General features: G+C 50.3%; 2 protein-coding genes across 2 annotated transcripts in view; both read left to right on the top strand.

The window, feature by feature from the left end:
* LOC132535676 (olfactory receptor 7A17-like) overlaps positions 1-637 on the top strand; it is a 930-nt gene extending 293 nt beyond the window's left edge. The window contains exon 1 of the mRNA XM_060182459.1: positions 1-637. This exon is cut by the window's left edge and continues 293 nt beyond it. Coding sequence (XP_060038442.1) covers positions 1-637 — 637 coding nt within the window.
* Positions 638-10528: 9891 nt separating this feature from the next.
* On the top strand, positions 10529-11482 carry LOC103126649 (olfactory receptor-like protein OLF4). Its single transcript, XM_007537559.1, has one exon. The coding sequence runs from the start codon at positions 10529-10531 to the stop codon at positions 11480-11482; it is 954 nt and encodes a 317-aa protein (XP_007537621.1).
* Positions 11483-12886: the final 1404 nt, after the last annotated feature.

Genomic DNA, 12886 nt, shown 5'->3' with positions numbered 1-12886 from the left:
CTCTCAGATTTACTTCTACCTACTTTTTGGGGAGGTAGACATCTTCCTGCTGACCGTCATGGCCTACGACCGCTACGTGGCCATCTGCCACCCCCTGCACTACGCGGCCGTCATGAGCCCGAGACTCTGTGGGCTGCTGGTGTTGGGGTGCTGGGTCTTGAGTGCCCTGAATTCTTTAGTAAACAGCTTACTGCTTCTGCAACTGTCCTTCTGTGCAGACTTGGAAATCCCTCACTTTTTCTGTGAGCTCAACCAGGTGATCCAGCTGGCCTGTTCTGACACTTTTCTCAACGACCTGGTGATGTACTTTGCAGTTGTGCTGTTAGCTGGCGGTCCTTTCGCTGGAGTGCTGTCCTCTTACGCTAAGATCATGGCTTCCATACGAGAAATCTCCTCAGCTCAGGGCAAGTCCAGAGCCTTCTCCACCTGTGTCTCCCACCTCTCTGTGGTGGCTTTATTTTACTGCACAGCCCTGGGAGTCTACCTGAGCTCTGCTGCTTCCCCCAACTCACGCGCAAGTGCGACAACCTCCGTGCTGTACATGGTGGTCACCCCCATGCTGAACCCCTTCATCTACAGCCTCCGGAACAAGGACATCCAGGGGGCTCTGAGAAGAGTCCTGGAGAGGAAACCATGAAAGGTTTTGCAGGTGCTGTGGTAGACGGATCAAACTCTGAAGCAAATGTTCGACGGCTTGTCGCACTTAGGGAGTAAGACCATGGCGCCTCTCTCTGTGGACATCCTCGCTTTTCTGCTGCTTTGTCCTTTGGTTGTTTGGGTCTGGATGTGATTTGTGGAACATCCAACTCTGTCACTGACTGACTTTCTCGGTTGACACTCATTTCCTCTCCTGATTTGATTCTCATTCTCATATCCCAAATGTCTGAAGATTCCCATTTACCTCAAAGTACTCCATGGTACATAGATGTTAGGATTTAGTTCATCTCAGAGGAAATACATAAGACCCAATAGGTTTCCTTTGTGGTCCGGGAGGTAGCACAGTGGATAAAGCATTGGACTCTCAAGCATGAGGTCCTGAGTTCAATCCCCAGTAGCACATGGACCAGAGTGATGTCTGGTTCTTTCTCTCTCTGTCTCCTCCTATCTTTCTCACTAGTAAATGAATAAAATCTTTTTTTATATTTATTTATTTATTTATTCCCTTTTGTTGCCCTTGTTGTTTTATTCTTGTAGTTATTATTGTTGTTGTTATTGCTGTTGTCATTGTTGGCTAGGACAGAGAGACATGGAGAGAGGAGGGGAAGACAGAGAGGGGGAGAGAAAGACAGACACCTGCAGACCTGCTTCACTGCCTGGGAAGCGACTCCCCTGCAGGTGGGGAGCCCGGGGGGCTCGAACCGGGATCCTTAGTCTAGTCCTTGCGCTTTGTGCCACCTGCAATTAACCTGCTGCACTACCACCGGAGTCCCATAAAAATCTTTAAAAAAAAAAAAACTAATTTAAAAACATGTGTGTTTCCTTTGCTTGACTCCTATGAAAAATCCTTTAGTGACCACAGTGATTTCTATAAATTGGTAACCAGGGGAAAATCAGAAACCAATCTCTTTCACACGGGCAAAACTATCACCCTCGTAGCTGTTGTTCGCGGCAGTTCAAACTTGAGCAAACCCGCTTGTTGTAGCTGAGTCTGTGTGTCACTCATGGATATGGAGATCCCATCTTCCCCTTCAACTCAGCATCTGTCATGCCAGCCACCAACACTAGCAGAAATTAATCGGAGTGTATTGCACCAAAGCAAAGGACTCTGGGGAGGGAGGAGAAGGCTGGAGAGGAAGAAAATTTGAGGGGAGGGGGCTGGTAGATAATGAAATTGTCTGTCTACGATTGTACTGTAAAGCATCGAGCCCTTTGATTAAAAAAAAGAAAGAAAGAAAGAAAGAAATGAATCAGAAAAAATAAGATGTAGAATCTATAAAAATAAGCAGGGGGAGTCGGGAGGTAGCGCAGCAGGTTAAATGCACGTGGCGCAAAGCGCAGGGACCGGCCTAAGGATCCCAGTTCGAGCCCCCGGCTCCCCACCTGCAGGGGAGTCACTTCCCAGGCGGTGAAGCAGGTCTGCAGGTGTCTGTCTGTCTCTCCCCCTCTCTGTCTTCCCCTCCTCTCTCCATGTCTCTCTGTCCTATCCAACAACGATGGCATCAATAACAACAATAATAACTACAACAATAAAAGCAACAAGGGCAACAAAAGGGAATAAATAAATACATACATAAATAAATAAAGAGTCTATAAAAATATATAAGCAGGGGTAAGTCGATCCACCTGACATGAAGAGCAGGAAGTGGCCTCACTCGTGCCCAGCCAGACACAGTGAACCGCATGTGTTAACATGGACACATTGGAGGTGATCCAGAGAGAAAGTGTAGGCTGAGGGATTAACAGAGAAGTGAAAAAAAAATCCAGGAAAACACTTGGCCTCCACTACCACCATTTATATTTCAGAATCACAAAATTCGATTGACTTGGAGAAAGTGCTGCAAAAGGGGGTACATGGATTTCTCAGGATGGTGAGATCTCGAGGGGTTCTGCATGTATTTCGTGGGGACCCTGATGTTCTGGGCTGCCTATTTCAGATAGTAAGTGACAGAGAGAGAGAGAGACAGAGACCACACAGCACAGGTCTAAACGTCCCTCCCCAGCCCTTAGGATCGGTCTCAAATCTGGCTAATATCCTTGGCAAAGCTGCTTAAGATAAAGCTGACCTGCTAACACCAGTACCACTATGGGATTTTTGTACTTTTAAATATATATATATGATTTTTATTAGTGATTTAATAATGACGAACAGGATTGTAGGATCACAGGGGCACAATCCCACACAGTTCCCACCACCAGAGCTCCCTGTCCCCTCCCCTCCATTGGATGCTTCCCTGTTCTTTATCCTTCTGGGAGTCTGGACCCAAATTATTATTTTTTTAAAATTATTTATTTATTCTCTTTTGTTACCCTTGTTGTTTTATTGTTGTAGTTATTGTTGTTGTTGGACAGGACAGAGAGAAATGGAGAGGAGGGGAAGACAGAGAGGGGGAGAGAAAGACAGACACCTGCAGACCTGCTTCACCACCTGTGAAGTGACCCCCCCCCCCGTAGGTGGGGAGTTGGGGGCTCAAACCAGGATCCTTATGCTGGTCTTTGCACTTTGTGCCACGTGCACTTAACAGGCTGCACTACCACCTGACTCTCTGGACCCAATTCTTTATGGGGAGCAGAAGGTGGGAGTTGTGGCTTCTGTCATTGCTTCTCCGCTGGACATGGGTGTTGGCAGGTGGATCCACACCCCCAGCCTGTGTCTGTCTGTCCCTAGTGGGGCAGGGCTCTGGGGAGGGGAGGCTCCAGGACACACGGGTGAGGGCGTCTGCCCAGGGAGGGCAGGTTGGCACCATGGCAGCATCTGCAACCTACCGGCTGAGAAGCAGTAAGACACAAAGCAGAACAAATTTGTTTAATAATCAGGAACCCAGAGGTCAGAACAGAGCAGATGGAACTAAGGGTCTTAGTAAAGAAAGAAGCCAGGACATCTATTTCTTTTTCAATGATCAAGAATGACTCCTAAGAATCATGCTAACTTTGTAATCCTGCATTTCTTTTTTTTTTCTTTTTTAATTTATTTCTTTATTGGGCAATTCATGTTTTACATTCAACAGTAAATACAATAGTTTGTATATGCATAACATTCCCCAGTTTCCCATTTAACAATACAACCCCCACTATGTCATTCATCATCCTTCATGGACCTGTATTCTCCCCACCCACCCACCCACCCCAGAGTCTTTTACTTTGGTGCAATACGCCAATTCCAGTTCAGGTTCTACTTGTGATTCCGTTTCTGATCTTGTTTTTCGACTTCTGCCTGAGAGTGAGATCATCCCATATTCATCCTTCTGTTTCTGACTTAATTCACATAACATGAATTTTTCAAGGTCCATCCAAGATCGGCTGAAAACGGTGAAGTCACCATTTTTTACCGCTGAGTAGTATTCCATTGTGTATATAGACCACAACTTGCTCAGCCACTCATCTGTTGTTGGACACCCGGGTTGCTTCCAGGTTTTGGCTACTACACATTGTGCTGCCAAGAACATATGTGTACACAGATCTTTTTGGATGGATGTGTTGGGTTCCTTAGGATCTATCCCCAGGAGAGGAATTGCAGGATCACAGGGTAGGTCCATTTCTAGCCTTCTGAGAGTCTCCAGACTGTTCTCCACAGAGGTTGGACCCATTGACATTCCCACCAGCAGTGCAGGAGGGTTCCTTTGACCCCACACCCTCACCAGCATTTGCTTTTCTGATGTATGACATTCTCACAGGAGTGAAGTGATATCTCATTGTTGTCGTAATCCTGCATTTCTATTACTGGATTTTTTAAAATAAGACAATTTCTCTGTCCTGTCCAATAAAATGGGGAGGGGGAATGGCCTCCAGGAGCAGTGGATTCCTAGTGCTGCCACTGAGCCCCAGGAATAACCCTGGAGGCAAAATTAATTAATTAAACCATCAAGAACAAGAGAGGTGAAATGACAGCCGAAGGTGGGGAGATACAAGGTATCGCACATGAATATTATGAATGTCTCTGCGGGAATAAATCAGACCATCCAGTAGAGATTCACTGCTGGAGTCACGCAGCCTGCCAAGCCCAACCCAGGAGGAAGGAGAAACAAGCTGACCCCAAGTCTAGAAATTAAACCGGTCATCAAAAAGCTTCCCGAGAAGAAAAAGCCCCAAGCTCAGGCCCAGACGGCTGTACTAGTGAATTCTACATAGCAAAAAGCAAATGAATCAAAGAGAGCCAGACAACCTAGTAAACAGGGAGAAACACTTGCGCACCTCAGACAAACAGCTGATATCAGACATCTGTACAGGTGGGTACAGAGCTACAAAAGAAGCAAAAAGAACTCAATAAATAGTGGCCCAGACAACTAAGCAGACAATATATATATTAGTGATTTACAAAATTACAGAATAACAGAGGGACAACTCCACCCGGTTCCCACCCCCAGAGCTCTGCGTCCCCATTCCCTCCACTGGAAACTGCAGGGCTTCTCCCAAGCTCCCAGACACGGGCTGATTATTCTTTCTACAACGATCTACATTGATATTTATTCGCCCATTTCCCCCTGTGCTCCTGCCTTCTCTCCCCTTCTCAGTCACACTCCACCTGTGACTCCGTCCGAGTGTCCCTTCTTTTTCCTCTTCTCTCTCCGGGTCCTGATGGAGTTGGGGCTCAGAGCCCTCTGGGCGTCTTCCCCTGACATTTCTCCCCCTCTGGGAATCTGAACCCAAATTCTTTATGGGGAGCAGAAGGTGGGAGTTCTGGCTTCTGTCATTTCTTCTCCGCTGGACATGGGTGTTGGCAGGTGGACCCACACCCCCAGCCATAAACAGAAAACTTTTTTAGAGAGAGAGAGAAGTGGGCCACAGACATGTGAAGAAGTTCTCCATTTCACTTCTCATGAGAGAAATGCACATTAAAACTCCACTGAGCTCCCATCTCACACCTGAGAGAAGGGCTTCTTCCATCAGCCGACCGGGAAAGGACAGGTGAGGATGGTTGTGGGGGGAAAGGGAATTCTGCTGCGCTGCTGGTGGGAATGCGGACAGGGGCAGCCCCTCTGGAGACTGTGTGCCCGGTCCTTAAACAAATCAACACGGAGTCGCCTTATGAGCCCGCGGTCCCACCCTTGGGCGTGCATCCAGTGACGCTCAGTGCTAATTAGAAGGGACACACGCTGCCCTGTGCTCACAGCTGCGTTATTCCCAACAGCCAGAGAGTGGAGGCCGCCCCGATGCCCACCCACAGATGACTGGATAAAGAAGGGATGGGATATCTATTCCATGGAATACTACTCTGCCATCAAAAAGATAATAGTGTGTCCTTTGGGACAAAAGGGATGGAACTGGAGGTGAGGATGTTTAGCGAAATAAGTAAAGAGATGAGAGACAGCGACCAGATGGTCTCACTCAGATACTAAATCTAGAAAATTGATATGCAGAAACCTGAATTTTGAAAAAGCAGCAGCAAGTAAACTGGAAGGCTTTTTAAGAACGCGGGTGGTGACCTTTGGGAGGTGGGAGGGTGCAGACACGGGACTTTGGTGGTGGACGTGGTGTGGAGCTAGGCACTGGCATCCTGCAATCTGGTCACCCACTAGTAGTCACCAAAAAAGGGGGGGTTTAAAAAATAACAAGAAAGGCAGAGAGAACAAGAAAAACAAACAGACAAGCCACCTGTTGAGAATTGCAGAAGCCCAGGGCTGGGTTCACAGATGGGATCTGATCTTATTTTTCCTACAGTCACCAAAAAACTTAATTGTCCCCATGGGAAGAGACAGCGGAGGGACCCTGGAGAGGGCGACCTTCGTGGATATGTTTCCACTACGGTCCCCAGATCCTTCCAGATGTCCCGAGATCACAACGGGGGGGGGGGGGGGGAATGTCGATTTAATGAGAAACTAAGAGCAGCCCTTCTGCCAGAGCTGAAGAAATCATACTTCCTTCCCTTGAGCCCATGAAGCTGAAGGGAGAAAGAAAAATGCCTCTTGTCTGGGGCGGGGAGGGGAGGCTGTGTAGACGGAAGAATTTTCCCTGACCAAAACTAATTAACTAAATAAAATGTCACAGGAACGTTAGAATCTTCCACTCTCAGAGAGAGAGAGAGAGAGAGGAGAGAAAGAGGAGGAGGGGGAGGGAGAGAGAGAGAGAGAGGAGAGAGGGGGAGATAGAAGAGAGAGAGAGGAGAGGTGAGGAGAGGAGAAGAGAAAGAGAGAGAAGAGAGAGAGAGAGGAAAGAGAGAGAGAAATGCACATTAAAGAGAGAGAGAGAGAGAGAGAGAGAGGAGAGAGAGGAGAAAGAGAGAGAGAGAGAGGGAGAGAGAACTGGTTCTCTGAGACACCTGGCCTCCCTGTTGCGGAGATGTGACTTTTAAGATCACTCGTCCACGGTTGAGTGGTTCTCCAGTGGTTTTGCTGCAAGGAGGCAGCCTTGATTTTCTTTTAATCTACTTACTGTCTTTCTTTTTCCTCTCTGTTCTTCCGACTCTCATTCCCGCAGCCTAGTGCCTTTTTCTTCTTCTTCTTTTAAATCAATCAATTCATTTATTTATTTCACCAAAGATCTGTATCTCCACCTCCATTCTAGTTTTCCCACAGTCTTGAAAACAAATTGAGTTGTTGTTTGTTTGTTTGTTTGTTTGTTGTTGTTGTTGTTGTTTTGAGGGGGGAGGGAGAGATTTTTGGTTTTTCTTTTTCTTTTTTTTTCCTTTTCACCTTTGTATATTCAACTCTCATCTTCCGCCTTTGAGTGAGACCATCCTGCAGTGGTTCCTCACTTCCGTCTCTCTGCTTCGCTGAATATCATCTTCTCCAGTTCCATACACTTTATCCCGGAGGACTCAATAGCATCTTTTTAACGGCTGTATGACATTCTGTGGAGTACATGTCCTATACTTTTTTGTTTTTTTAATCCAAGTCATCTGTCAAAAGGCATTGGGTTTTCTCCAGGGTTGGGCTGTCTGGTGCCTCTCTGCCTCATCGCTGTGTGGGTATATTAGGGGCCCACAACCTCATTGCCCCTGTTCGTCCCACCAGCTGCTAAAATCTTTTTAAAAAATATTTATTCATTTATTCATTCCCTTTTGTTGCCCCTGTTTGTTTGTTTTTATTATTGTGGTTATTTTGTTGTTGTTATTGATGCTATCGTTGTTGGATAGGACAGAAAGAAATCAAGAGAGGAGGGGAAGACAGAGAGGGGGAGAGAAAGACAGACACCTGCAGACCTGCTTCACCGCCTGGGAAGCGACTCCCCTGCAGGTGGGGAGCCGGGGGCTCGAACCGGGATCCTCACGCCGGTCCCTGCGCTTTGCACCACCTGCGCTTAACCCGCTGCGCCACCGCCCTACTCCCAGCTGCTAAGATTTTAAGGGATACAGAGACAGAGACTGAATTCACATCTGGGCATCTGGTCACCTCTGGCCGGCGGGCGTCCCTCCAACGAGAGATTCAAGCCCCCCACACACACCCCAAAGGAGAGACCAGCTCGGCGTCAGCTGTGCCAGGTGGGTGTGACTGGGAGTCAGGAACCCTGCCCGCCCCCCCCCCCCCCCCGGTCCTCCAGGCGCCTGGCTTGGCGGGTGTGTGTCGTTTTGCTGACAGGTGGGCGTCCAACACGTCTGCCCGAGAGGGACGGGGACCCAGTTTGGGGTTTTCTCTTCTTTTTAGCTGATGTCGATGCAGTGACTCACTTGGATTCTGGGCGGGTTTTTTGTTTGTTTGTTTGACTTGGGGGGGGGGATGTTCATTTGTTTTGGTTTGATTTTTGTCACCAGGGTGATGCTGGGTCTCTGTGCCTGTATGATTCCACCATTCCCAGTGGACTCTGTCATCTGTCTATCTCTCTATCATCTATCTGTCTATCTCTCTATCATCTGTTTGTCTGTCTATCTCTCTATCATCTGTCTATCTCTATCATCTGTCTATCTCTCTATCATCTATCTGTCTCTCTATCATCTATCTGTTTGTCTATCTCTCTGTCATCTGTCTTTCTATCTCTCTATCATCTATCTGTCTATCATCTATCTGTCTATCTCTCTATCATCTATCTGTCTATCTGTCTATCATCTATCTGTCTATCTCTCTATCATCTATCTGTCTACCTCTCTATCATTTGTCTGTCTATCTCTCTATCATCTATCTGTCTATCTCTCTATCATCTATCTGTCTGTCTATCTCTCTATCATCTATCTGTCTATCTCTCTATCATCTATCTGTCTAGCATCTATTTGTCTGTCTATCTATTATTTATCTATCATCAATCTCTCTATCATCTATCTATCATCTATGGTTGGGAAGGCAGCACAGGGGTTCTGCAAACAGACTCTCCTGCCTGAGGCTCTGAGGTCCCAGGTTCAATTCCCAGCACCACCATCAGCCAGAACTCAGCAGGACTCTGGGAAAATAATAATAATAATAATAATAATAATAATAATAATACTGGGGAGACAGCACAGGGGTTCTGCAAACAGACTCTCCTGCCTGAGGCTCTGAGGTCCCCGGTTCAGTCCCCAGCACCACCAGCAGCCAGAGCTCAGCAGGACTCTGGTTAAAACAACAACAACAACAAAACTTCAGAGGGGCCGGGCAGGGGCGCACCTGGTTGAGCGCACGTTACAATGCGGCAAGGACCCGGGTTGGAGCCCCCGGTCCCCACCTGCAGGGGAAAAGCTGCCTGAGTGGTGAAGCAGGGCTGCAGGTGTCTCTCCCCTCTCTATCTCCCTCTTCCCTCTTGATTTCTGGCCGTCTCTACCCCAAAAAATGAAGACAATGAAAATTCTCTGCCTATCCGCCCGCCCTCTCGCAATGTCTGTGTACGTCTGTGTCTGCATCGTTTACCTGTCACCTGGCCGCACCTGCGAATCACCTCTTTGCCGTCTCTCCGGTCTCTGCACAGCTGTCTCTCAGGTGCGCCGCTGCCCAGCGCCAGAGCCCGAGGTTGGAATGATGCCCTGGGTCCCAGTCTCTGTCACATTAACTGTCTCTTCAAAGGAGACAACAGCATAGCTTTTCAAAGGAGGGGGAGAGGGAGAGGGAGAAAGAGAAAGAGAAAAGGAGAGAGAGAGGGAGAGGGAGGGAGAAAAAGAGAGAGGAGGAGAGAGAGAGAGGGAGAGGGAAAGGAAGAGGGAGAGGGGGAAAGGGAGAGAAAGAGAGAGAGGGAGAGAGAGAAAGGAAGAGGGGGAGAGGGAGAGAGAGAAGGAGAGAAAGAGAGAGGGGGAGAAAAAGGGAGAGGGAGAGAGAGGGAGAGAAAGGGAGAGAGAGAGGGAGAGAGAGAGGGAGACAGGGAGAAAGGGAAAGAGGGAGATGGAGAGAGAGAAAGGGAGAGGGAAAGAAAGGGAGAGGGAGAGAGCGAAAGGGAGAGAGGGAGAGAGAGAAAGGAAGAGGGGGAGAGGGAGAGAGAGAAGGAGAGAAAGAGAGAGGGGGAGAAAAAGGGAGAGGGAGAGAGAGGGAGAGAAAGGGAGAGAGAGAGGGAGAGAGACAGAGGGAGACAGGGAGAAAGGGAAAGAGGGAGATGGAGAGAGAGAGAGGGAGAGGGAAAGAAAGGGAGAGGGAGAGAGCGAAAGGGAGAGAGGGAGATAGAGAGAGGGATGGAGAGAAAGGGAGAGGGAGGGAGAGAGGGAGAGGGAAAGAGAGAGAAGAGAGAGAGAGAGGGAGAAAGGGAGAGGGAGAAAAAGGGAGGAGAAGGAGAGGCCTGGAGGCAGCCAGAGACACCCCGGCATGAAGCTGCCCTCGGGGCAGAGCTGTTTACGCGGGAGGAGGGCGGCCAGCAGCATGGAGCCCCGAACCCAGACCAGGCGTCCGTCCGTCCGTCCTCACAGACCAGGCGCCCCGTCCCAGTCCTGGGGTCCCCACCCCAGCGCCATCCTGCTTCCTCCCTTCCCAGGAACCCAGAGGACCCAGCAGAGACCACCGAGCAGGACACGGTCCCCCCGCCACCGCCACCGCCGTGCAAAGCCCCCATGGAGCCGAGAAACCGCACGGGGAGGCCCGACTTCCTGCTCCTGGGCTTGTCGGGGGTCCCTGAGCTGCAGCCCCTGATCTTTGGGGTCTTCCTGTCCATGTACCTGCTGACCGTGCTGGGGAACCTGCTCCTCGTGCTGGCCGTCAGCTCGGACCCCCACCTCCACACCCCCATGTACTTCTTCCTCTCCAACCTGGCCTTGGTGGACATCTGCTTCACCTCCACCACCGTCCCCAAGATGCTGCGCGACATCTGGACGCAGAGCAAGGCCATCACCTACGGGGGCTGCGTGGCCCAGCTGTTCTTCTTCACCGTCTTCGGCCTGCTGGACAACTTCCTGCTGACCGTCATGGCCTACGACCGCTACGTGGCCATCTGCCACCCCCTGAGCTACACGGCCGTCATGAGCCCGGGGCTCTGCGCCCGGCTGGTGGTCCTGGTCTGGCTGGCCGGGGCGCTGGGCGCCCTCCCCGAGACCCTGGCCACCTTGCAGCTGTCCTTCTGCGCCTCCCCGGAAGAGGTCCCCCACTATTTCTGCGAGCTCCCCGAGCTGCTGCGGCTGGCCTGCTCGGATCGCCGGGCCGGGGAGGTGGTGATGGACGGGGTGACCGCGGCGCTGGGCTTCTTGCCGCTGGCCGGCATCGTGGTGTCCTACGCCCGCATCTGCCGGGCCGTGCTGGGCATGTCCACGCCGGGCGGCAGGGCCCGGGCCTTTTCCACCTGTGGGTCCCACCTGGGGGTGGTGTCACTGTTCTACGGCACGTGCCTGGTGGTCTACCTAGGCTCCTCCTCGGGGGACCCCCGGCCCGGGGACGCTCGGACGGGACCCCCGGCCTCCGTGCTGTACACGGCCGTCACCCCCATGCTGAACCCTTTCATCTACAGCCTCCGGAACCGGGACATCCGGGGGGCCCTGAGGAGACTTCTGTGCTGTGGGGACACCTCCCGGTGATGCCCCCCAGCCCCCCAGACCCGGCCGCAGGACGCCGTGGGTGTGCGTGTCACCGTGCACGGGGAAGGACCCGGGTTCGAGCCTCCCGTTCCCCGCCTGCAGGGGAGAAGCTTCATGAGCGGTGGAGAGGGGCTGCAGGTGTCTCTGTCTCTCAGTCTCTCGGCTCTACTATTTAAGAACGGGAGAGATGGGAGTCGGGCGGTAGCGCAGAGGGTTAAGCGCAGGTGGTGCAAAGCGCAAGGACCGGCGTGAGGATCCCGGTTCGAGCCCCCGGCTCTCATCCTGGGGGGGGGGTCACTTCACGAGTGGTGAAGCAGGGCTGCAGGTGTCTCTCTGTCTCTCCCCCCCCAATCTTTCTGTCTCTATGCAATAAAATGGAAAAAATATGAGTCAAAGGAAAAATATGGCCTCCACGAGCAGTGGGCGCTTACTGCCAACACTGAGCCCGAGTGATAACCCTGGAGGCAAAAATATACATACATTAAATCAATAAATAGAATAATAACTAATAGTAATCAATGAATAAAAGATAATGGACTGGGGGAAGCTTTTCATTGTTGTTGTTTCACTCAAGTCTCACAAAGCTAAATGAAAGCTCTCAGATCTGTTGGGCTTTGTTTTTGTTTTTGTCTTGACATTTTTAATGATTGTCTAATACCGCTCTAATGTGTCACTGGAGGAAATAAATTTCTGAACTTCAAAAAAAAAATAATAAAAGTAAATTTGGAATCTCTGTCTGGCTGCTGTAACCTTGTCTGCTTGGTAGAACAGAAATGAGAGAGAGAGAGAAAGAGAGGGAGAGAGATGGAGGCTGGTGGTGGCACCCACGTTACAGTGCGTAAGGACCCGGGTTCAAGCCGCCAGCCCCACCTGCAGGGGGGAAGCTTCCCGAGTGGTGAAGCAGGGCTGCAGGTGTCTCTCTGTCTCTCTCTCCCTGTCTCCCTCTCCCCTCTCAGTTTCTGGCTGTCTCTATCCAATAAATAAATAAAGATAATTTTTTAAAAAAATTTAAGAGAAACAACAAAAGCTAGGGGGCCAGGCAGTGGCACACCAGGTTAAGTGCACATAGTACAAAGCTCAAGGGCCCACACATGGATCTGGGTTCGAGCCCTCGGTTCCCCAGCTACAGGGGGGAAGCTTCACAAGTGAAGCAGGGCTGCGGGTGTCTGTCTCTGTCTCTCTCCCTCCTCCTCTCCCTCCCCCTGCTCTGTTAATTTCTCTCTGTCCTGTCCAATAAAATGGAAAAAAAATGGACTCCAGGAGCAGTGGGTTTGTAGTGCCGGCACTGGGCCTCAGTGATAACCTTGGAGGGAAAAGCAAGGAAGGAAGGAAGGAAGGAAGGAAGGAAGGAAGGAAGGAAGGAAGGATGGAGGAGGAGAAGGAGAGGAGAAGAAAGAGGAGGAG

Source organism: Erinaceus europaeus, chromosome 23 (genome assembly GCF_950295315.1).
Source record: "Erinaceus europaeus chromosome 23, mEriEur2.1, whole genome shotgun sequence".
NCBI classification, from domain to species: Eukaryota; Metazoa; Chordata; class Mammalia; order Eulipotyphla; family Erinaceidae; genus Erinaceus; species Erinaceus europaeus.
This window is presented reverse-complemented; position numbering and strand designations above follow the sequence as displayed.

Bases quoted from the DNA above. Each gene is read 5' to 3' on its own strand.
- LOC103126649 (XM_007537559.1), top strand. From the start codon at position 10,529: ATGGAGCCGAGAAACCGCACGGGGAGGCCCGACTTCCTGCTCCTGGGC.